We start from the raw sequence: 26,017 nt of genomic DNA, 5'->3' as shown, positions 1-26,017 counted from the left end.
AGATGGGGTTGATTTAGGACGAAAATAATTAAATTAAGACAAGAACAAAGTAAACAAATTCTTAGACAAATTTAAGTGAATCAAAACAGATTGTAAAATGAATTTGAATGAAACTTATGGATGGAAGGCTAGCTAGGAGGTTCTTCTCCACACATGTCACACTTGCATACAAAACGATTTCCAGTTGCTTTTCGATAAGCTATGAATACTCAACGCCCCAAATTAACCGTGAATTGCACTAATTAACCCTCAGTTTTTCCACAAGTTATTGGATTGGATGATTGCACACGACAACCCAAAACATTCCCTACAAGTTCCCTACATGAATTGCATAATAGAGATACAAGCAAGAATCATTAAGTTCTATGAAAAACAAAAGCATTGACGAGGCACTCGTTACTATGATTTGCATGAAACTTATGCCAAGAATTTACTTAACGTGATTGTGACTAGCAACCTTCACTACTTGTGAATATAAGTTCATAACGATTAGGTGAAACTCCCTTATATTCTAGCGTTAAATTCATGCATGAAAATTAAGCGTGCACTCTCAACCAACATACACAAATCATTTTTTATACGATCGGATAAGTAAATTGAATTCACAACTTATGAATCACAACTGGATGTAATCAAATCATATTGCAAGTATGAACATGGTTTCGAATCACCCCCTAACTAAGAGGGGTTTAGTTCCTCATACTCACAAAGCAAAGATACATAAAATTAGACATTAAAATCAAAGGAAAGAAAACACCTAAAATGCTCCAACTTGGGTAGCAAGTGCATCCAAGAATTCTCCTTGGCTTGCTTGCGGCAGATTGCTTTGTGGACGGATTTTTGGGTAGTTTTATGATGTAGAATGGATGGGGAATGGTATGGAAAGGTTTAGGGTAAGTGTGGAGGAGTGTTTGAGGGTTGGAGGGTGGTGGAGAGCTAGGCAAAGAGGGTGGAAGAAGGTGGAGTGGCTGTTATGTTTTCTAGGCACTAGAATGGTGTTTTTGGGGTGTTTTGCTACCTAGGGTGAGTATGGACGAATTTCTGTGATGAATGGTGAATATGAGAGTGTGAACCCTTTGCCAAGGGGTGTAAACATGTATATATAGGCCCCAAAAACCTTAGAGAATCAGGTTAGGCTAGGGAGAATGCACGGCAAAGAGTGTATGTGGTGTGCAATGGTCCAAGGGTGAAAATGAAGTGATGATGCAAAGTGTGAAGGGTAAAATGGAGTGGTCTTGTAGCTAGGGGGCATGAATGATTGTGTACATTGCATAGAGATGGAAAGGGAGGTGAAAATGTGTCAATAAATGGGTCAAAGGTGCAGCAACATGTGGTACACAAGGCATGGGATTCCAAATGTGAATGATGGAGCATCAATTAGTGCATGTTATGGTTGTGAAAGTTGTATAAAATTTTGTGGGTGAAGGGAACAAGAGGTATCAAGCAATTAAGTGTAATAATTAAATGAATTGAAGCATGAAATCAGAAATTATGTAGGGGACAAGAGTGATCAAGCATGGCATGGGAATCCAAAGGGAATTCTATGTTGTTTTGCATGGCAATGAAGGCAAGTTGGGGTGACAAATTTTTGGGCTAAGTTCTTCATCTTTTAGACCATAATTCTTCACATTCTTGGCCTCTTTAGTTCTCAAATTCGTCCATCCACTTTGGCCCAAATATGTGATATGCATTCCAAGCTCCATTTTGCTCCAAAATGCTCCAAAATGCATCTTCTTGCCTACTTTGTACTTAGAGTCTGAAAACACACAAAAATAACTTTAAACACTAAAATAACTAAGGAAATACAACGTAAATGCACAAGAACAAGCCAACTAAGTCGCATAAATATGCTCCTATCACCAGGCAATGGAACGGGCTGGAGTGGATTGGCTGAGTGCCAACCTTGTTTTTTGGCTGAGTCAAATTTGATTTAAAATTTTGTCTCTTTAGCATTATCTTCTATTTATACCATTATTTAAACTATATTTCTAAGATAGAGTTTATAACTAAGTACACCATCATAATGATTGGTTATATTGAGAGGTTTAGTTTGGCTTTTGATTCTTTAGATGGATCAGTGTGTCGGTCCAGTAAACCAAGTGTCATTATATAAATAGTTGGATACATTCAACGATCTAAAATATTACAATGGAGGGATAATATAAGGAGGGACCTTAATCTCCTAAAACCACTCATAAAGGAATGGACGTAGTCTGCCTGATCTTTCATAACAAAGCTGTTATTTCCGCCTTGAAAAAAAAATTTCAAGCACTTATATTATGACTTATGACACTTGATGCACTGAGACATGTTTCTGGTACATTGAAAAGTTTCTTTTTGGTTAAGGCACGACGTACAGGGTGTTATAAGAACTATTCGAACTAATGAAGTTGAATTTCAACTATAAAATCAATTGATGATATGAGAAGTAACCCCCCTACTCATAAGCTTATGCAAGATCCATTTCTCTCATCAATGTGAGATTCATTCATAACACACACCGACAAATCCAATCCGTATGAATGATTGGTTTAATTTTAATTTTAACACTTGAAACGTGTAATCTTGAGCCAAATCGAATAAAAGTGTAATTTGATTGGTTTCGTATGCAAGATCTATTTTCTCATCAATGAGAGATTCATTCATAACACAAAACAACAAATCAAATTCATATGAATGATTTGGTTTAATTTTAATGTTAACACTAAAAATGTGTAATCTTCAGCCAGATCAAATAAAAATGTAATTTGATTGGTTTCGTTTCATTGAAACCACCTTAACTGAATTGAATGCATAGGGGTTTAGGATGTTGAAATTTTTTAATTCATTTGAGCCTCAAATAAGCAACGCCTGAAATAAAACAAAAAGCAGAAATGCGGTGAAGGTGGATCGAACACCTGACCTTCAGATCTTCAGTCTGACGCTCTCCCAACTGAGCTATCCCCGTTTTTTGCTACTTCCACAAAAAGTTACTTCTGAAAAGGTTGCCAGAATTATTTAATCAAATCTCCATTTTAACTTAACTCTGAGCTTGGCCCGGCTAATGGACTTTTACTCCTCACCGCAATAACACTCACCCAACCCTCTTGAAAATGATTTGGATGGATTGGTTTCCACATTTTCTTGGGTGAAAATGAGATGGAACCATTTTATAGCCCGAGCAAGTTAGGTTGATCAAACGGAATGATGTCCAAACCCAACTAACCCATGCGATGCCCACCCCTAATCGTTGGTATAAAAAATCCACAATTATCAAATAAAATTCTTAACACATAATCGATCCACGTATGATATATTGATCATACACGGCAGTACTTAATTACACAAAGGGTAGCATTCATGGACACTAGTCACAAAACAAAACCAAAAAAAAAAAAAAAAAAAAAAACCACATACCCACAATGTTTAACACTGTATCAAACATCTGTGAAGCGAAGGTACTCCTTAGATGGGAGGTCCATGGTCTTGTAGCCCTGAGGGAACATCTTCTTGGCCTCGTCCTAAGAAATCGAGGGCGAAATGATCATGGGATCCCCCGGCTTCCAGTTCGCCAGGGTTGCAACCTTGTGCTTGTTCGCCTTCTGCAGCGACTCCAACACCCTCACCACCTCATCCAGGTTCCACCCAGTGCTCGCCAGGTACAGAAAGCTCAACTTCACCTGTAACCAAAAACGATAATTAACCGCATAATTTAGACCCGACACACAGATTCAAAACCTCTCAACAATAAAAGAAAAACACACATATCAGAAAAGCACAATATGAAGGGCTTAGTGTAAATAATAGCGCTTAAGTCATCAAGTTAAGTGCTTAGTGTAAATAATATCGCTTAAAAAAATTTAAAATATATACCAAAGTACCTTCTTTTCAGGGCCCCACAATATTAAGAGCGCGAGAGGGAACTTGGTTTCCCGAAGAGTCCTTCACATCCGGATTCACCATGTTAAGTTGCTTCTTGCTTGATGATCTCTCGGTTCGGATCTGCCAAAATCGGGTAATCCACCTTGCACTCGGACTACATGACACAACACATTTGAAAGTGTACATCTCAGACATATATTAGATAACCAAAAAAATTACAGTATCGTGCGACGACAAGAAAGAGCGTTGAATTCACTACCCTGTAATTTTTTTGACACATTTGAATTCAACGCTCTTTCTTGTCGTCTCACAATACTGAAAAAGAGTTTTGAAATCACTAGTCTCAATTATCGTGTCAAGTAAAAATAGAAATCGGAACTTACGCTGTGGCTTCTATGTCCTTAATCCACTCGAGGTGGGAAGGCACATCGTCGCAAGATAGACCCACAAGCTTCACTCCCTTTCCTTGAAACGTCTGGGAGTACTCGGCCATCTTCCCGAGCTCTGTCGTGGCGTGAATCGTCTGTCCATACATACATACGTACATACATAAGCAAACGAAATAATTGTGACAGCATCAACCAAACTAAGAAGAAACATTAATTTTATCGCGTTTTCAGGAGATGAGTGCAGATGTGTATTCCTCATTGCTCAAGGCATTGGCTATGCCTGATAACGGGGATATTTCTTGTTATCCCTTGCGTGTTTCTGCTGCTGCGGCAAATGTGGGACTTCTCGACGTGGGTCACAAATTCAATCTTTTAGTTGGGACTTCTTCATTGGCATTATTAATCTTTCGGATCTGATATTCTGTCTCCAGAATGACTACCCACCACCTGAGTGGTCCTCCCCTTCAAGTTGTGATTGGTAGGATTGGCCATAACGAGGGAGAAAGCTCAATTTTATTTCATCTTCTCAGTTCTGTGGTGGAGGCGGGACATGAAAATGTTGTGGTTCATATCCCTTATATTGTTTCAACATTGGTTGTTGGAATCTCAAAATGCATTCCCACTGATTTGGAGCCATGGCCTCAGGTATATGTAGATTCCTATTGCTAGGCTGGTAGTTTGTCTATCCTTTTGAATATCATGTTTAGCAGTTGGGGATATTTAAAAAAATAGCACGCAAAAGTCAGAAGAAAAAAAAAAAGATATATAGAAATTAGAACCGGTCACTCTAAAACAATTAAAATATCACAATTGAGACCAATATTTACCCTTTCACGAGCTTACCTTCTAAAATACTTGTTGACTATCTTTATTTTTTCTACTTTACACGTTACAGATCTATTTAACAAACCAGAGAATTATGTAAAAAACCGAAAATTGTCTGGAAAAGAAAAAGACAACTCATACCAACATATCAGTTACGCGCAAACTGAACTTCACTGATACTTGCATAATCACCCTTTACCTCTAAGGTCAGGAACAACAGAGGCAGCAGCAATAGCACGGTGAACTACGGGATCTAAGTTCTCTACCTGAAACAACTTGAAACAAAGTATCAAATGATGAAGCAAAGTGAAAAACAAAAAACAATCCAGTTTTGGTGAACTTCAAACAAAAAGGGTCAGAATGTATACACCAAAAATCAACGTTTGCCAATTTACACTAAACCACAACGTAACACCTGAGTAAAAACTGGAAAAGGGCAACAGTTATTACCTCAACATTAACACCAGATGTCTCGTGAAGAACTTTCTCTGCAAATGACAAAGAAGGTATAGGAAACATCCATAACCTGCAGTTTCAACACTATTACATCTGGCTGGGGCTCCATCCCACAACATGTCCACGTTTTTCAAAAGTCCATACAAGATATGAGGAGAAAGCATAATGCATTTTCCAAGTGGCTTTGGGTAGGAAGGGGGAATCGGGTAGGGATACCTTTCTTTTGCATACCATGTGGCTTTGGGGATTTTGCGGACAGAACCCACAACTGCCTGGTGCAACATGAAATATAATTGATAAGGAAATGAAGATTTTGACGAGTGTTGTGAATGTACATTTTTTACCGAAAGGAATACCTGGTCATAAGGAAATTTTGCAGCAATGTTTCCGCTAGCATGAAGAAAAAATTTAACAGTGATCTTAGGTAGCTCCTTTAGACGCTCATCTTCTTGTAAAAAGGCAGTGAGATAGAGATAGGAGCCCAGAGTTAGCCAGAAACTACATAAGATCAGCAGGTAGAACAATGCAACCAGCGCGTAATAAAATATAATGAAAAAGGTTCAAACTGGTATCAAATTGGAAGATTAACCATTGGTGATTGTCAAGGTGGGACATTTAATTCCTGATTTGTTTCGACGTTCAAAGCGAAGAACTATTAAATATGAAAAGGGATATGCCCTCTTAAAACCACTATTTGTGCTCGATACAAGCAGCATACGTGATGAAGCAGTCAAAACAAGGTTTCATAAGCTACTTTTTCTTGGAAAGAGTTGATTTTTAACACTTCGGTAAAAGAGAAAAGTTCAAAACTTCAAAGTAAAAGTCAAATAGAAATGGGTAAGGGGGGAAGTTACCAAGGTTTACTTTACATGGGACTGATGGAAGTAATATTCTAGTTCCAGTTGACAAAGGTGCTACCTGCATTGTTGCAAAACAAACATGTAAACAGATAAAGGTGTTAAATTTACAATTTTTATTCAAAAAAAATCCAAGAAAAACATAGTAATAATTCGAATTCCGAAATATACAACACCTCAATCAATTAGGCATCCGAAACCCTAGAGACTTGAAGAAAGAACCATTGATGGGGAAAAGACGAATTTCACCTTGTTCGGAAGAGAATTCGAATCGGGTTTCGCAGGCTGTTTCTGTTGTAATTGTTCGTGGCAAGGAAAGATTGGTGCACCTAGCGGTATGAAGGACACGATGGGGAGGAAGAAGAACAAGTGGAAGCGGAGTTGACGCGTTGCTGAGCGAGTTTCTGGAACGCGTCTCTTTCGACAAAGTCGAATTCTTCGGCGCTCAAATCCCAGTCGTCGTCATCCAACACCATTGTTGGACAGGAAATTCAGAGAGTTGCAGAGTGCCGAGTCACAGACTCAGTGAGTCACCACTCTTGCATTTACAAAGCATTTGAATTTTTGGGATTTTGGATTTTGATTTTTTGCCCATTTTGCGACATGAACGTCTCTCTCAAGCGCCAAAAATAAAGAACGGTGAAAAACCTGATGCCGTTACACTCTTGATTTGGGCGCTGAGCTCCTTACATTATGATATTTATGTAATCGGCCCAACAATCAGCCTTTGGGCTTCCTATCTAGGCCCGTCATCAAGATGGCCCACCAGGCCCAAACTATATTTGTCTTTTTTGGAAAAACCTTTAGGAATTTTCTTTTAATCAGGATTTTTTTTTTTGCGAAAACCTTCAATAAGGAAAAATAATGAAAAATGTTTGAAAACTTTGAGTTTTAACCAAAAATCATGTAATAACTTTATTTAATGGTTAGGACAAAACCCAATACTAAATCAGTCTAATTAAAATTGCCCAAATATTGAGTTTACGATTTTATGTTTAACGACAAGCTTTTGTCCGTTAATCTCTCTTCATTATGGATCTCTCTCATATTCTCGTCCCCTTTTTTTACTGACATTCAAAACCTTCCATTTTTCTTTCTAATCTCACATAGCAACTCCATTTCTATCACTATGTAAAAACCACAGCTTCGACCCCAAACCTAATTTTGAGCCATCTCCATCTCTGTGAAAATTGGAAACGATCTCTTACAAGCAAAATGGTATGATTTTGTCACTCTCTCTCTCTGCCTCCTTCCCAAAATTTCTCACACTCTCTCTCTTCTCTGTAAAGATGAGCAAGGGATCTGCACTTTCACCGACATCGGCAAAAAAGCCAAAGGTGAATTTCTGCTCTTCCCTTCTCATTCATCTGATTATTAACCTTTCAATTTGATGAAGAAGAAAAGAAGAATTTGAGGTGCTGATTTTCAATTTTTCTTCTTCAATGGAGTTCATCGTTTGTTTCTCTATAAAATAAATTTGAGATTTGTTAGCTTTTTGTTCCATTTTTTTTTTTTCAGATACAATGTTTTTTTTTCCAGATATAGTTTTGCCAACATTTTTTTTCCAAAAACAGTGTTATTTTTTTGTTTTCCAGAAACAATGTTATATTTTGATTTTTTTTTCCAGATACAATGTTTGTTTGTACACAAACAAAACAAACACTGTATCAGATTATTTTTCCTGAAACAGTGTTATGTTTTGGTTTTTCCAGAAATAGTTTTATGTTTTGGTTCTTTTTTTTCTAGAGACAGTGTTAGTTTTTTCTAGAAACAGTGTTATTTTTTGTTTTTCCAGAAACAATTTTATATTTTGGTTTTTTTTTCAAGTGTTAGTTTTTTGCCGGTTTGTTCTGACGGTGGTTCTGATTTTTTTCCATAAACAGTTTTAGTTTTTACACAAACATTGTATCTAATTTTTTTTTTCCAGAAACAGTGTTAGTTTTTCTTTGATTTGTTTCAATGATGGTTCCGGTGCGTTTTGCACTTCTTTTTCTCCATTTTGTTCACATGGAGTTTCTAGTATGTTTTCCACATCTTTTTCGCCGATTTGTTCCGACGGAGGTTCTGGTACGTTTTGCACCGCTTTTTCGCCAGTTTGTTTCAACGGAATTTCTGCCATTGAATTTGTTTCGGCGACTTTGTTCCGATGAATGCTTCTTTTTTCAACTTTGATTTGGTGGTTTTTGAAATAGGGGAATTTGATTCGATAGGAAGATAGAGAGTTATTATGACGGTTTCGTGCTGGTTTGAGGTTGGTGAAGAGTTAAGACAATATCGAATCATTTAGGGTTATTAACGGAAGTGTAGATTTGTAGTTGGTTTGGGCTTGTAAGTTTGGACCGTGGACAATAGTTTTGGATGGTTTTTTATTAAACTTTGAGCCCTTTTGGTTAAATAACATTTTGAGTTGGTTTTTGGTTAAATATTTGTTGGTCCAAGTCCCTTTCATTAAAACTCCATTTTCAATATGATTTAAGGAAAACGAATACCACAGAACAATAAATACAAAAGAAACGAACATCAAAGTCAAAATGACATGGCAGACTATGGAGATGGTTTCTAGTGACACTTAAAAACATTTTTGCATCCTTTACAAAATGACATGATTAAGAACTTGAGACGATTTTAGGAGAGCCACTTTCAAAATTACCTAGTTAGAGCATGAACGACTTGAGAAGAATAAATTTCAAATCGGCAAAACTAAATGCGCAACAAATGACCAAACTTAAGAAAATGAATAGTGAAGTGTCACATATAATTCATTAAAGAGCTTATAAGCACATCTCAACTTGTTTATTTTATTGAACGATTCAATTTGAACACTGATTTTACAAAAGCAAGACGGACTACTGATTTTATTTAACAACTTGTGGCTTTCGATTAAATAAAAAAAAATAAGACGGAACAAAGTTTGATTCTGAACATTGCCCTACTCATTGTCTTCCTCCATGCCATCTTCCTCCAACATTTTTTGGCTGAGCAATCTCATGCTCCTCAGCCGTTTAATCCTTTTCCTCATCTGCAATTCTTGATGGTTTACTTTAATTCCCGTTTCTTGGTCGACCATTACTCATCGTCTTCCTCCATCATTTTTTGGCAGAACAATCTCATGTTCCTCAGCCGTTTAATCCTTCTCCTCATCTGCAATTCTTGATGGTTTACTTTAATTCTTGTTTCTTGGTGGACCATTACTCATCGTCTTCCTCCATCATTTTTTGGCAGAGCAATCTCATGTTCCTCAGTCATTTAATCCTTCTTATCCTCTGTAACTCTTGATAGTTTACTTTAATTTCCGTTTCTTGGTCGACCATGGGACCGGTTTCTTGATGGTGCTCCATACGTATCGCCGGTTCTTGATTATTGGAGTCAAACACCACTTGAATCCGGACTACTTTTGGGTTGTTCCGGCCTTTCCTTGGATCCCCATCGGCTCCGGTGCAGGGGGTGGGAGGGGTGCAGGGGCCGGAATCGCCGGCACTGGTGCCGAGGGTGGGAGGGGGCGTCGTTTGGTTGCGTGGACCACGCAGAATAATTTAACGCAGGAGCCCAGCAATCCAACAACGTTGCATCAGAGGGAAGCCACCACCCAAACTTCAAATTTGTTTTATTTCTCCATTGCTCAAATTACCCGTCGATGTTTTAAGACTGCGGAGGACACGGTGGTGCATGTTGCATTCCAAAGACTCACCATAAGCCCATGGAGTGAGGAATTTTGCAGGCTGGAACCTGCATATCTTGTGATTCTTTGAAAAGGGTTCAAAGATTCATCTTTTCTAAAAGCGGTTGTAGACCACGGTGTTGTAAGAAAGGCACTTTGCAGGGTTTGAGCAACGAACTTTGAACCCTTTTCAAAGAATCACAATATATGCAGGTTCCAGCCTGCAAAATTCCTTACCCCAGGGGCTTATGGCAATTCTTTGGAATGCTACATGCACCACCGTGTCCTTCGCCGCCTTAAAACATCGATGGGTAATTCGGGCAATGGAGAAATACAACAAATTTGAAGTTTGGGCGTTGGCTTCACTCTCATGCAACGTTGTTGGATTGCTGGCCTCCTGCGCTACATTATTCTATGTGGTCCACGCAACCAAACGACGCCCCCTCCCACCCCCAGCACCGGAGCAGGGGATTCCCGCCCCTGCACCCTTCCTACCCCCTGCACCGGAGCAGATAGGGATCCAAGGGACGGACTGGAACAACCCAAAAGTAGTCCGGATTCAAGTGGTGTTTGACTCCAATAATCAAGAACCGGTGATACGTATGGAGCACCATCAAGAAACCGGTCCCATGGTCGACCAAGAAACGGGAACTAAAGTAAACCATCAAGAATTGCAGAGGATGAGAAGGATTAAACGGCTGAGGAACATGAGACTGCTCTGCCAAAAAATGATGGAGGAAGACGATGAGTAATGGTCGACCAAGAAACGGAAATTAAAGTAAACCATCAAGAATTGCAGAAGATGAGAAGGATTAAATGGATGAGGAACATGAGACTACTCTGCCAAAAAATGATGGACGAATTTGATGAGTAGTGGTAGACCAAGAAACGGGAATTAAAGTAAACCATCAAGAATTGCAGAGGAGGAGAAGGATTAAATAGTTGAGGAGCATGAAACTGCTCAGCCAAAAAATGATGGAGGAAGATGGCATGGAGGAAAACGATGAGTAGGGCGATGTTCAGAATCAAACTCTGTTCCGTCTTATTTTTTTCATTTAATCGAAAGCCACATGTTGTTAAATAAAATTAGTGTTCAAATTGAATCGTTCAATAAAATAAACAAGTTGAGATATGCTTATAAGCTCTTTAATGAATTATATGTGACACTCCACTATTCATTTTCTTAAGTTTTGGGTGATTTGTTGCGCATTTAGTTTTGCCGATTTGAAATTTATTCTTCTCAACTCGTTCACACTCTAACTAGGTAATTTTGAAAGTGGCTCTCCTAAAATCGTCTCAAGTTCTTAATCATGTCATATTTGTCCTTGGACATGTCTAACATATGTCATTTTGTAAAGGATACAAAAATGTTTTCAAGTGTCACTAGAAACCATCTCCATAGTTTGCCATGTCGTTTTGACTTTGATGTTCCTTTCTTTTGTATTTATTGTTCTGTGGTATTCGTTTTCCTTAAATCATATTGAAAATAGAGCTTTAATGAAAAGGGCTTGGACCGAAAAATATTTAACCAAAAACCATTCTAAAATGTTATTTAACCAAAATGGCTCAAAGTTTAATAAAAAATCATCCAAAACTATTGTCCACGGTCCAAACTTACAAGCCCAACCAATTACAAATCTACACTTTTCGTGTGGTGGAACTTGCATATCTTGTGAGTCTTTGAGGGTTCAAAGATTCTTTGACTTCTCTAACAACCACTCTTTCCGGCTCTACTCTCTCTCTGGCTCTTTTTCCTTTTTTCTATCCCTGCCAATCAAATTCCCTATTTTTTTCTCCCTCACTGGCTCTTTTTCCTTTTTCCTTTTTTCAAGTGGTAGCAGTGAGAATAATACTTCTATGAATAATATATATAGGGTGGTAAGTTTCAACTTTTGTCCCTAGATTTTGTTAATTAGCAGAATCATCAACATTCTGTTGCGAGGTTATTTTGGTAACTAGGATTAGGAGACTGACACCAGACAACATAGTCATAATCTATCAACATTAAGCATTTAAAACAAAATTTGATGGGAAAATATTTGACAAAGTTGAAATGCCAACCTGAATAGAAGCAATGACTGTAATGAAACCCGGAGGAAGCTTCAAGTCTTTCGCTGTCCTCTTCACAAACACCATAATCTCCGAGTCAGGGTCTATCACCAAAACCACCAAACATCAAAACCCAAGTTTCAAAATTTGAAATAAAAAACACAAACAAAAGCGAAAATTTAGAAAAATCCAGTGAAATACTTGATGGGTTCCAAGTGAAACAGTCTTTGAACCTTTGGCCGTCGATGACGAGGTCCAAGCGAATTGGTACCAAATTCTGAGTTGTTGGCCTGCCCTAGTGTGATATTTGTCAACACAATCAAAACTTACCAGGAAATTTTTCATCTTTTCCATAAAAAATTGAAGACGAAAAGCAAAAACTTCAGAGAATTTGAAAAAAATTAGAGCAAGAAGTAAGAAACTCACATTCTGAACTTGGCAGGGCCTCTAGAGGAACTCGACAGGTTGAATATCATAGTGCGCGACGAACAAAACTAACAAAAATAAGAATATTATTAAACAAGCGAGAATGCCAGAACGACTACAAAACCCTAAGAGACTCTATTGTGAATAACTTAATTCTCAAACTAAATTACAAGCAATATTTATAGGGAACCAAACCTAAGAAACCCTAACTCGGATGGGCTAGGCCCAAATCCTAAACTAACAAGTAAAACCCAAATATTAAAATAAACCTAAATACTAATATTTTCCAACATTCTCATTAAACTCATGGGGGTACACGACATGGGTTTGCCAAAGTAGATGTGGATGCAAAACTCCAAATTCCAATGTCAATGTCGATATTGATGCCGATGCCGATATCGATATTGATACCAATACCGATGTCGATGCTAATGCCAATATCAATATCAATACCGATGCCAACGTCAATACCCAATCCAAGTTCAAGCTACCATGCCCAATGCAACCTTTAAACAACCAAATTGTTTTCCTTCCTTTTTTTTTCTTCATTCTTCCTTCTTTTTGTTCCTTCTATGCGAACATACAGCATATCTTTCTATTTGCCTATTTTTTTCCTTCTATGGAAACCAACAACATCAGCCTTTTTTTTCCTTTTCTTTTTTTTTTTTTTTTTTTTGCGGGTGTACGGTTGTGGACGGATTCAGATGCAGTTGTGAGACTACACAATTTCAGACTTTTTCCTTGCAAACAATCAATACCAACTAACAAATTTAAAACGAAAACACAAACAGCGGAAGATAACTAAAACAAAATTGATACAAACAAATTGGCACCCATCAACAGCAGATTAAATCCCGAATGATCCAACCTGCTTTGATACCAAGTTAAATATAGCATTTTTTTTTTGTTCCTTCTATGCGAACATACAACATTTCTTTCTATTTGCCTACTTTTTCCTTCTGTGCAAACCAACAACATCAGCCTTTTTTTTTTTCCGCGGGTGTACGGTTATGGACAGATTCAAATGCAGTTGTGAGACTACACAATTTCAGACTTTTTCCTTGCAAACAATCAATACCAACTAGCAAATCTAAAACGAAAACACAAACAACGGAAGATAACTAAAAAAAAAAACTGATACAAACAAATTGGCACCCATCAACAGCAGATTAAATCTCGAAGGATCCAACCTGTTTTGATACCAAGTTAAATATCAGAGTGCACGACGAATAAGACTAACAAGAATAAGAATATTATTAAACAAACGAGAATGCCAAAACGGCTACAAAACCCTAAAAGACTATATTGTGAATGACTTAATTCTCAAACTCAATTACAAGCAATATTTATAGAAAACTAAACCTAAGAAATCCTAACTCGGATGGGCTAGTCTCAAATCCTAAATTAACAAGCAAAACCCAAATACTAAAATAAACCTAAATACTAATATTTTCCAACACTTTCATGGCTTTCTCCTCTCTTTATCCTCTCTTTCTCCCTCCTTCCACCAATTTACTAAATTTCGGAGCGACTGACATGCCCGACCCGACTCCGACTCTTCTTTTTCTTCTTTTCGGCTTCAGGCTCCGTGATTCCTTCTGCTTTTGTTTTGTTTCCCGAAAATACCCTTCCAGATGCGTTCTTCCTTAATTGACGGGTTTGGCAAGTTGCGGGTACGTTTGAACCCGATGTCTTATGATCCATTAACCCAACAATTGATTGGATTGGGCCAATGCGGTCCTACCCGCCAGTTTTTATTTTGTATTTTTGGTTCGCTCCCTCCCGCCAGTTGTGGATCAACATTTTATGGAACAAAAGTTAGAAAATAATATATATATATATATATATATATATATATATTTTTTTTTTTTACAAGCAGTGTTTTACACTAAATTACACTAAGGAGAAAAGAGAAGAATTGAACTTGAGACGCAGTGGGTTAAAAATTAATGCTTTAACTACTAGGATAATTCACCACTTGCGTTTAATTATTTTCTATTATTTACAAGCCCAATACTAACTAAATAAACAAATTTGTATTTTTTGTTGAGTTTTCTTTATAAAAATGTAATATTCTAAACAATTCTAATTTACAAGAAGGGTGATTAGAACATTTTTTTATTGGAAATTTTATTTGGACCCAATAAACTTATTTCTACACCCATTAAATTTTTGTTAAATTTTATATTCCAATTATGCCCTAAAGAAAATATGGGTGTAGAAAGATATTATCAACTGGCGAAAAATCCAGCCACAATTGGCTGCCGGAAATTGGAAAATGGATTGTCGGAGGGTGGAGAAGAACATCAAAAATATAGCGGAGGGCGGTTGTGGTCTTCGACGACATCAAGAGAATGTGTCGCCAAAGAAGCTAATAAAATCTCATCAAACCCTAATTTATCTCGTTCATCAACTCCATGGCCAAGGTTGAAGGATCCAAGGATTGTGCGTGCGTCCCAAGCTTTTGGAGGAAAGGATAGGCATAGCAAGGTTTACACCATAAGAGGGCTTCGAGATCGGCGGGTGAGGCTATCGGTACCCACTGCAATCCAATTGTATGATCTTCAAGAAAGGCTTGGTCTTAACCAGCCTAGCAGGGTTGTCGATTGGTTGCTTGATGACGACCATAATCAAGTCCAGTTGTTGCCAGGGTAGGTGGTTGGGTGGGTTTATGTGTTTGTGTAATTTTTTCTAGTTTGTAAATTTTGTATTCGAGGGTAAAATGGTAAGTTTGTGGGACAAAATTTCTAAGTTGGGTGTGGAAAGAGGATTAATGGGTTTAAATAAAATTTCCCCTTTTTTTATTGAAAGGGGATTAAAACTTGAGTAGAAGGGAACGGGCACACCAACTTAACCAATTGGCGTGATATTTGCATATTTATTTCTTGGACTTTTAAAATACAAATTTTCAATACGTTTATCTTCATAAATTATCTTTGAACTTAATCCAAATTAGTGAGTGGAATATCATGGCCCATAAAGTCCAACAGGGCAATAAGTTAACTTATGAAATTGTGTTGACTCTCTATTTGTAGCTTAGGTGGTGCTATCCACATATTTCATTTTACCTCCTACACATTTCATGTTAATTTATATCCTTTAATCTTCTTCAATATATTCCACACTACAACAAAAAATTGAAAAAATTGTGTGAATGTAAAAACAGGTGTGTAAATAACATCACCCTTTATAACCTAATACTTTTCCAACTATATTGACTCTCTATTGTAACCCACCAAATTCACATCTCTTGATGTTCAAATTATGCCCATAGCAAGGGAATAGCTTGCATATAACCTTTGTTCCATTCCTCTTTTTCTATCTTTTAAATGACTAGTTACGTGATAAGAGATATAGTTATGAAACGAGGACATAAGTTTTCAAGTGATGATTTGAGCTGGTATGGTTTGGTTCTCACATTGTTGATTGGGGTTGAACCGGTAAGGGTTGGGGTACCTAACACAGTGATACTCTAGACCTTGGATAGATTTCCAACATGACATCATTGATGAGGATGACTTGGTAGCTAATTAAACTTTTATAATTCCCTTGGTGGTCACACAATTTTAATCAATAAGGAAGATCATTGCCCCATTTGTCATTTGCCATTTGCCATTTTTCTCTGATTATCAATATAGGTCCCTTAGTACTGCTCATGATGTCATGTAACCTAGTGGTTGATTCATCTAAGTTGGCCTGCCAAGAATATAGCAAGAATAAATAAAAGGGTTTTGTAGACAACAAACTTTAAGCTTAGCAGCTGAAGAGAATCTTCCACTATTTTCGATTGTATGCACATAACAAAAGAGATAGATACAAGTAGATACGCAATCGGGTCAAATTTTCTTTAACCGTTGAGATTATGAAAAATAGGGTTTAGCTTCCTAGTAATTTTTGAGACACCACCACCACGTTTCAAGAAATTGGGTGGTCAATGTTTCCACTTCTTAACATTATTATTAAGATCAAAATTATGATGTTTATAACTTTATCATCTATCTGTGAATTAATCCGAGTTAATTTCTGCAATCAAAACGATAGGAATCATGAGCATGATGGCGTGCACGTCTAATCTCACCAACATGTGTAGCATGCAAGTGATGTCTTTGATGAGGAACATGTTGCTAATTATAATTCTTCATCACGGGAATTAAAAGGCAACAATCTTGTAGTGACAAGGGACTTTAAACCACATCAATTCCCACCTCACAACGCGAAAAGCACAGAAGAGGAAAAAAAGGAAGTGCACAAGGAAAAATAAAGACCAAGTATGGTCCTATATTAGCAAACCCTCATAGCAATATTTCAAAAGCCCTATGTTTTCCTTCACTTTTACTTCTGGAATAAGTGGGTTTGATGTGGATTTTGAAGATGCTTCTGAGAAATACAAGAAGTATAAAAATACAACTGTTATGACACGGGTGTACTAATTTGGCTTAAATATATTCTTTCTACATTCAAGTTTAAATCTTTTTCTTTCTAAAATTAAATTAGATTATAACATGTGGTTCAATATCCTAATGGATAGGGCGTTGGGTTTCTCCCCATACATCCCGAATTTGAAACTCCTCCCTTTGCCTATATTGGTCATGTGACGCCCCAATACTTTGCAAAACACCAGAAGGGGAAGGCACTAGTTGCCTTCAGAATCTAGCAACGAATCTCTGGTGATCACTTTGAATCCGACTTTTGATTCCTGCAGTTGGTCAAGATTTCTTTTCATGCTTGTCGAGTTATTATTTGCAAGCATGTGCAACTCTCTGTTCTCATGCTTGAACCCTTTAATTTATTGTTTAAGACTTGCCACCTCAGTCATTAATGTTTCGACTTGGTGAGTTCGAATAAGTATAAGTTGGCCTATGTTGGATACAGAACCCGCACACTGAACACTGAAAGCTAAAGAGTCTTGAACGACTGATTCATCAAACCTCTTTGAAAGTATTCTTTTATCTCTGGGAGTGAGAAGGTTCCTAGCTACTACTGTAACGGTTATATCATCCATCATCACATAGTCTCCAACCCTAAGAGAGCCATTAGAGGATAAAAAGGACGAGCGCCATATATTATCCTGACATGACTCGTGTGTATCTCCTTCGAGACTCAAATTTAAACAAGGGTTGGATGGGCAAGCCACTTTCAAAAATGATGAAAGAAAAGGGTTGGATGGAGTGAAATCTCGAAATACAACAGAGACAATTTTCACAGGCAGTCAATTTTCAAAGCATGCATTTTGAATACAATTGATACCTCTATAAAAATGAGAGGCAAGACAACCACTTGTTCAATAATCAAAGACGCTGCTCTCCTATTGCCGACAAACGTGGGTGACAAGGTCACAGCCGCACCACTACTTGCTTTTGGAAAATCCCTATATATGTCAACTTTCGTCCTCCATGGCAAAGCACACCTCCAAAACGCCTAACTCATCTTTCTTGCTGAGAATGCATTTGCAACCAAACCTCTCAATATATTCAATATTTCTTCTCTTTGAGAATACATCTTCAACCAAGACCCTCAAAATGCCAAACTAATTTTCTCATCATTAAATCCTTCTATTGTTTTTCTTCAAGAGCAAAAGCATCTCATATCATCAGGGTTGAGAGCAAGAGTATCTCATATCATGTCTTTTCCCTGCCTTTTCCTTTGTCCTTACTCTAACCTGCAAGATAAGGAGAAAGAGAGCAATCCGTCGGAACCTGAAATCAAACTTCCGGTCTACAACTGATTGCTTGGAACCTTTGCCTGGATGCTTACCTTGCATTGCTTTCAAGTAGTCATCTTCAACTGTTGTTGGAAATGGGTCTTAAGTCACCAATTCAGCAGAACAGTTGGTACGCTATTGGCTCTTTACAGTGAAGCTGCCAAGTGTGGATGAGTCACCAAGAAGTGATGCTTTGAAAGACCATTCAAAGGCAAAGGTTGTGCACATCTTCTACTGGGTAAGAGACTGAAGCAAAAGGATTAACGATGAGTCCATGAAAGTCCAAAGGGAGAAGATTGGTGGTTAACTGAGTGAATGGAAGACCAAAGTTTAATGATGGGAATTCTACTCATAGGCCTGACAATCTCTACCAGTTTATATCATTCACATGATGTACAAAAAAGTAATTCAAAATTTGAAAATTACTAATTGATTACAAGTTACAGAGATGTAGCACAGATTGAAGGCTCAGACAGACTATTCATAGACTTGGCACTACTGAATTGTTGCATGCCCGAAGTATGACCGTCACCGCATGGATTCAAGCTCCAAAAGGGATAATCCATGGACACGCAATTTTAATATAGTTCATGCCTGAAGCATGACCGATGTGTAGGTTTCAATGATTCAACTCCCCAGAAGTGGAGATTAAAAATCCAAGATCTGTAACGTTATAGATGAGGTTATGGTCCAAATTCTCAAACATTTCATCTAATAAGAGATGACTGTCCTAGAAGAGACAACGTAAAGCCCCTGTAAAGACAAAGATATCCAAAGTAATGAAATGCTTATAAATATGCATGCACATGCACATGAGAATTATGGGATCTTGAATTGATGATTACCAATGTTAATTTTGGTTTTACAGTAACTACTAAATTCATCAATAAGATGTGTTGATATTGAGCCACGTTCTTTCATTCGTCGACAAAAAGCAAAATTAGGCAATTCCATTACAATTTATCAAGAACGTGGAAAAATGAACCTATAGTACAAATCGCCAAATGATGTTGAACCCATAAGGTTATATGGGCATTTGTAATACAGTTAAATACACTCACATAATATGACACAAGGTTCTTAATTGAAACCTGAAATATTGATATACTTCTGTAAACATGATTTCCCATTGTGAAACTTGTTCATTTAAATGGAGAATTATATATTACACGAAGCTTTATGGAATACCTAAAGCATATCTCCATAAGTAAATCTCTTAAGTATATATGGAAGCAAGTTGCTCTCTATAAATTCCAAAGGAGAATGTGTCATGAAATGTAGAAAGTCCTTGAAGGATTCAGATTGCTTGAAGAAAGTCCTAGAAGGGTAAAACATAAATTATGTAGTCAATAACAATAAATGGTATAAATTGCCTTAGTGAGTACTATCATTAAGATATTGTTGCAATATACTAAATATCTTGCAATAGTTTATATTAAATTGGGACTCTTGAAAAGTTTATATTAATTTTGTTTCATCTTCTCAGTTGTGTGGTGGAGGCGGGACATGAAAATGTTGTACTTCATATCTCTTATATTGTTTCAACATATCCATTATGCACAAACTGAACTTCACTGATACAACAGAGGCATCAACAATAGCGCGGTGAACTAAGGGATCTAAGTTCTCTACCTGAAACAACTTGTAACAAAGTGAAAAAAAACACAAATCCAATTTTGGTGAACTTCAAACAAAAAGGGTCAGAATGTATACGACAAAAACCAACGTGTGCCAATTACTTTAGAGCTTTTCTCTCTTCTTAAGAGTCTTTCCCACCTTTGTGTGAGTAGCTTCTAACTCGTCGATTTCATTGCCGCTGGCCCTCACTGTGGCGAGGGTCGGTGGATGCTCTGGCCGCTTTCTTTCTCCTTTCTCCTTTCATTCCTTTTGCTTCTTATCTCCCCATCTTTCCTTCCCGTTTTAATCCAGTTTGGTTTTCCTTATGGGCAACCTTCTTTTTCGACCTTTTTCGATCCGATCTGCAATCAACTTTCAAGGCGTTTTGTTGTGCTCTTTCGAGAAGACGTGTAGAGTTCCGGTTACGCTGGCTCAGGTGTTTCCAACACCACCTCATTTTCTCGTTTTGCCTTTGTTGGCAGTGTTGTCCATGGTATTTCCACGGGCTTTTTTCATTTTCTGGTTGAGACTGATGCATCAATCGTGGCTGGAAGACAGGGTATCCCTTTGTTTCATCTCTACGGTGCTGCTTGGTGGGAGTTATGGCGTCGATTTGGGTAATTGGGTTTGGATGATCGGGAATCACTGTTACGACAGTGGAAGCAAACTGGAAAGTTCCAGAGTTCTGTTTCAGTTTTTAGGCTTTGGGTTGGGCTTTTGTAAGTTAGTTCGGTTGGCCTTTTTTTTTGTATTGTTAATATTTTTTTGTGGGCCTGTGTCTTGTACTTATCTTTTTTTAATAAAACTTCTTCCTTTCTTCGGAAAAGATTTGACCAAAAAAATAAGGGGAAATTGCACTATTCATATGAACAATGTTTTGTAAGACATTTTAGTTTATTTACAAGACTGCCACTCAGACGCTTTTAGCCAACTTTTGCTTCATCTACAAAAATGCCACTCAGGCTTAAGACCCGATTTTCACCCGCTGCATCTCAGGTTTGACTCGCGGAGAAAGAAGGGAATAAGACAGAACGTGCAGAAAGGGAGAGAGCGCATGTGACTTGCAGAGAAGAAGCTTAGAAGTCTGATACGTCAAGTCGGATGAACCCTTAAAACCAGAGAAGAAGAAGAAGCTCATAAATCGGGTTAAGATATTGACAAATCAACAAACCCAGTTTCAGGCGACTCTGCAAAACCAACAACCTGACCTCCAAGGAACGATGTTAAAGGAGATTTGTCAGATTCGAGCCGAACCGAGGCCGTCGTCGACTGAGAGAACATTATCAATCCTCACTTTTGGATCGACTCCCTCTACCTTCTCCCTGTCTGCGACTCTTGCTCTGCTTCTCTTCTTGCGAGTTCGCTCGGGTTTTGCTCCCCAGCTATTTCAAGCACAAAAACTTCTCCAGTTTCATACGTCAGCTCATACATACGTAAGCTCTTCGTCTCTTAATATTTTGATTTAGGTTAAATGAAAAAATTTGAAAGCATTGTTCATTTTTGTCCCAAATTGGTTTGGTTCTGGTTTCGAAACAGAAACAAAAACATAAACTCCTTCATCTACGATTCACTTATTCCATTCCAGTATTTCTCCATTTCTCTTTTAATTTCTTACTTTTTTATTCAAGCGTTAAATTTTTTATTAATTAAATTACAAACAAGTATTATTGACCTTCATTTGGTACCAATCAATCAAATGAGAGATAAGTTGTTTGAATGTTTGATTTTACTTGAATCAGAGTCTCCAAGGAGGAGAAAGAGAAGGATCCAAATGATTTAGGGTTTAGGTCTTAGTGTGTGAGTAGGCGTATTAATGACTGTAATCAAGGTATCACTTAAGCTCTAATTGCGACTGGTAAATTTTGAATGACTGATGGTTACTGTTAAAATTCCAAATGTATGCAATCCCATGTTCCAATTTGTTGTGTGAAGACGCGGACCACAATTGCTTCCTCTTAGCACAATTAGTTTCCACGATTACTCTTAAACCTTAATTATCTCTCCTCTTTCTAAAATCCATTTTTCGATTTCTGAATAGGGTAAATGGATATTGTTTCTGTGTGTAGGTGTTACTCGGACAAGTTTGAAGGGCCCTGGGACAAGGAGGATTGCATTTCAGAGTAGTAGAAATACAAGGCCACCCTCTCTTTGCGTATCCAATATGAATAGGGTAAATGGATATTGTTTCTAATTTAATAGATCATCCAAACCCAACCGTTAAGCTAACGGGTCACCTATTTCACCTGTTAACATTTTTTTTCCAATCGACGACAGGGTGACCCCGAGCTCCTCCGCCTTGGACAAAAGCCTAGCCTTCTTGACGTTGCACATGACCTTCTGCTTCTCTAGCTTATTGAAGATGTCGACTTCCATTTCCTCCACCACTTCGTAGAAGATTCCTGCTCTATACCACTTATTCTCCCAGCCGCTGTCAAGCTTGTTCACCTGGAAATTTATGAAATTCACATTTTCTCAGCAAACAAACAAAAGGGTATTTGTAAATTAACCAAAAAAACAAAACGGTATTCGTAATTTTATATAAAGATACTTTCTTGGCAGCCGAACAGAAGTTACAGAGCAAGAGTGAACGTAATTACCTTCTTTTGAGGCGCCATGGAAATGATTATTGATGATCAAGATTTGGTGGGGAATGTGCGGGGAGAGGCAGAGATGGAATTGAAGTGGGGTTTGGACTTTGAGGAGAGGAAGTTTCTGGTGTGGTTGAGATTACAGGTAGCTCAAGATGTTGCACCAGGAGACTGGAGAGAGTGGTCATTTCTGAGGAAGAAGATGAGGGAGACTAGAGAGAACGAGAGCCAGATTCCAGAACATGCAAGACAGAGTGAGGGTTTCATTATTGAATATTGAAATTACACAAAAACCCTAAATAACGGGTGGTTAACGGGTTTCGCGAGTTCACCCAAAATGACCCGTTAACCACCCGACCCGTTAAACACTATCCCAAATACTCATTTTAACAGGTTGGGTCTGAAATGCCAGATCTAGAGGTGGGCATATTATCACTTTAAAAAATTATACTTATATTAGAAATTTGGTTTATTATTTTAATTTATGGGCCAGGTGGGGCAGCCTCATTGGCCACCAATTGCAATAGAAGTCAAAAGGTCTTACATCTGAAGGCACCACACTGAAAATATTTTAGTTATGAGGGGAACAAATGATTTAGGCGCTGAGCTCCTTATATTATGATATTTATGTAATCGGCCCAACAATCAACCTTTGGGCTTCCTATCTAGGCCCGTCACCAGGATGGCCCACCAGGCCCAAACTATTTTTCTTTTATTATTCTTTAGGAATTTTCTTCTTTTTTTTTGGATGGGAAAACCTTTACGAATTTTCTTTTAATCAGGATTTTCAATATGATTTTTAAAACAGCCTCATTACTTCAACAAGATTCATGCTTTTTGCGATAAGCCCTGCAGGGTAGAATTTCGTGTAGTGGAACTTGCATATCTCGTGAGTCTTTGAAAAGGGTTCAAAGATTCCTTGACTTCTCTAACAACCATTCTCTCTCCGGCTCTACCCTCTCTCGCTAGGCTGATAGTTTGTCTATCCTTTTGAATATCATGTTTAGCAGTTAGGGATATTTAAAAAATAGCACGCAAAAGTTAGAAGAAAAAAAAGAAAGAAAGGGATAGATATTAGAACCGGTCACTCTAAAACAATTAAAAATACCACAATTGAGACCAATATTTACCCTTTCACGAGCTCACCTTCTAAAATATGGGAGACATACTTGTTCACTATCTTTATTTTTTGGGAACTTTAACGAAAAGCTCCCGGTACTGTTAATTTTAATGAAAAACCATATTTTTACACTAAAAAGTCAATCATGGTACTATTCACTTTATCCTTTATCTTGTCCTTACCGTTAAAACTCAAAGTTTTCAAGCCATTTTCATTAGTTTTTCTTTATTTTTTCTACTTTACACGTTACAGATCTATTTAACAAACCAGAGAATTATGTAAAAAACCGAAAATTGTCTGGAAAAGAAAAAGACAACTCATACCAACATATCAGTTACGCGCAAACTGAACTTCACTGATACTTGCATAATCACCCTTTACCTCTAAGGTCTGGAACAACAGAGGCAGCAGCAATAGCACGGTGAACTACGGGATCTAAGTTCTCTACCTGAAACAACTTGAAACAAAGTATCAAATGATGAAGCAAAGTGAAAAACAAAAAACAATCCAGTTTTGGTGAACTTCAAACAAAAAGGGTCAGAATGTATACACCAAAAATCAACGTTTGCCAATTTACACTAAACCACAACGTAACACCTGAGTAAAAACTGGAAAAGGGCAACAGTTATTACCTCAACATTAACACCAGATGTCTCGTGAAGAACTTTCTCTGCAAATGACAAAGAAGGTATAGGAAACATCCATAACCTGCAGTTTCAACACTATTACATCTGGCTGGGGCTCCATCCCACAACATGTCCACGTTTTTCAAAAGTCCATACAAGATATGAGGAGAAAGCATAATGCATTTTCCAAGTGGCTTTGGGTAGGAAGGGGAAATCGGGTAGGGATACCTTTCTTTTGCATACCATGTGGCTTTGGGGATTTTGCGGACAGAACCCACAACTGCCTGGTGCAACATGAAATATAATTGATAAGGAAATGAAGATTTTGACGAGTGTTGTGAATGTACATTTTTTACCGAAAGGAATACCTGGTCATAAGGAAATTTTGCAGCAATGTTTCCGCTAGCATGAAGAAAAAATTTAACAGTGATCTTAGGTAGCTCCTTTAGACGCTCATCTTCTTGTAAAAAGGCAGTGAGATAGAGATAGGAGCCCAGAGTTAGCCAGAAACTACATAAGATCAGCAGGTAGAACAATGCAACCAGCGCGTAATAAAATATAATGAAAAAGGTTCAAACTGGTATCAAATTGGAAGATTAACCATTGGTGATTGTCAAGGTGGGACATTTAATTCCTGATTTGTTTCGACGTTCAAAGCGAAGAACTATTAAATATGAAAAGGGATATGCCCTCTTAAAACCACTATTTGTGCTCCATACAAGTAGCATACGTGATGAAGCAGTCAAAATAAGGTTTCATAAGCTACTTTTTCTTGGAAAGAGTTGATTTTTAACCCTTCAGTAAAAGAGAAAAGTTCAAAACTTCAAAGTAAAAGTCAAATAGAATTGGGTAAGGGGGGAAATTACCAAGGTTTACTTTACATGGGACTGATGGAGGTAATATTCTAGTTCCAGTTGACAAAGGTGCTACCTGCATTGTTGCAAAACAAACATGTAAACAGATAAAGGTGTTAAATTTACAATTTTTATTCAAAAAAAACCAAGAAAAACATAGTAATAATTCGAATTCAGAAATATACAACACCTTAATCAATTAGGCATCCGAAACCCTAGAAACTTGAAGAAAGAACCATTGATGGGAAAAAGACGAATTTCACCTTGTTCGGAAGAGAATTCGAATCGGGTTTCGCAGTCTGTTTCTGTTGTAATTGTTCGTGGCAAGGAAAGATTGGTGCACCTAGCGGTATGAAGGACACGATGAGGAGGAAGAAGAACAAGGGGAAGCGGAGTTGACGAGTTGCTGAGCGAGTTTCTGGAACGCGTCTCTTTCGACAGAGTCGAATTCTTCGGCGCTCAAATCCCAGTCGTCGTCATCCAACGCCATTGTTGGATAGGAAATTCAGAGAGTTGCAGAGTGCCGCGTCACAGACTCAATGAGTCACCACTCTTGCATTTGCAGAGCATTTAAATTTTTGGGGTTTTGGATTTTTATTTTTTTGCCCTTTTTGCGACATGAACGTCTCTCTCAAGCGCCAAAAATAAAGAAAGTAACAGTGAAAAACCTGTTGCCGTTACACTCGTGATTTGGGCGCTGAGCTCTTTACATTATGATATTTATGTAACCGGCCTAACAATCAGCCTTTGGGCTTCCTATCTAGGCCCGTCATCATGATGACCCATCAGGCCCAAACTATTTTTGTTTTTTTTGGGAAAACCTTTAGGAATTTTCTTTTAATCAGGATTTCCTTTTTGTGAAAATCATCAATAAGAAAAAATAATGAAAAATGTTTGAAAACTTTGAGTTTTAACCAAAAATCATGTTATAACTTTATTTAATGGTTAGGACAAAACCCAATACTAAATCAGTCTAATTAAAATGTCCCA

The 26,017-nt window shown here is 37.7% G+C and overlaps 1 protein-coding gene, 3 long non-coding RNA genes and 1 other non-coding gene across 8 annotated transcripts; 1 reads left to right on the top strand and 4 right to left on the bottom strand.

The window, feature by feature from the left end:
• Positions 1-2,874: 2,874 nt before the first annotated feature.
• Positions 2,875-2,947, bottom strand: TRNAF-GAA (transfer RNA phenylalanine (anticodon GAA)). The gene has a single exon. It is a non-coding gene; the product is annotated as a tRNA-Phe (tRNA).
• Positions 2,948-3,249: 302 nt separating this feature from the next.
• Positions 3,250-25,503, bottom strand: LOC126609081 (uncharacterized; the record flags this gene model as incomplete). The annotated part of the gene is made up of 9 exons (XM_050277097.1): positions 3,250-3,659; positions 3,861-4,015; positions 4,245-4,384; positions 23,929-24,004; positions 24,180-24,255; positions 24,402-24,457; positions 24,542-24,633; positions 25,040-25,103; positions 25,291-25,503. Coding segments are annotated over 7 exons (699 nt in total), but the record flags the coding sequence as incomplete, so codon positions are not given.
• Positions 5,015-7,041, bottom strand: LOC126606593 (uncharacterized). 4 transcript variants are annotated; one of them, XR_007617260.1, is made up of 6 exons: positions 6,638-7,041; positions 6,386-6,449; positions 5,888-5,976; positions 5,748-5,803; positions 5,526-5,601; positions 5,015-5,341 (listed from the first exon to the last, which is right to left on the bottom strand). It is a non-coding gene; the product is annotated as an uncharacterized LOC126606593 (long non-coding RNA). The 4 variants fall into 4 exon arrangements; XR_007617261.1 differs by having other exon boundaries at positions 5,526-5,803; positions 5,888-5,979; positions 6,565-7,041; XR_007617258.1 differs by having other exon boundaries at positions 5,526-5,803; positions 6,565-7,041.
• LOC126606592 (uncharacterized) lies at positions 20,935-22,000 on the top strand. The gene is made up of 3 exons (XR_007617257.1): positions 20,935-21,272; positions 21,579-21,667; positions 21,906-22,000. It is a non-coding gene; the product is annotated as an uncharacterized LOC126606592 (long non-coding RNA).
• LOC126606595 (uncharacterized) lies at positions 21,318-23,020 on the bottom strand. Its single transcript, XR_007617262.1, has 3 exons — positions 22,437-23,020; positions 21,919-22,284; positions 21,318-21,437 (listed from the first exon to the last, which is right to left on the bottom strand). It is a non-coding gene; the product is annotated as an uncharacterized LOC126606595 (long non-coding RNA).
• Positions 25,504-26,017: the final 514 nt, after the last annotated feature.

Source organism: Malus sylvestris, chromosome 16 (genome assembly GCF_916048215.2).
Source record: "Malus sylvestris chromosome 16, drMalSylv7.2, whole genome shotgun sequence".
Classification (NCBI taxonomy): Eukaryota; Viridiplantae; Streptophyta; class Magnoliopsida; order Rosales; family Rosaceae; genus Malus; species Malus sylvestris.
Note: the sequence above shows the minus strand (reverse complement) of the source record. Positions and strands in the feature narration are given on the sequence as shown.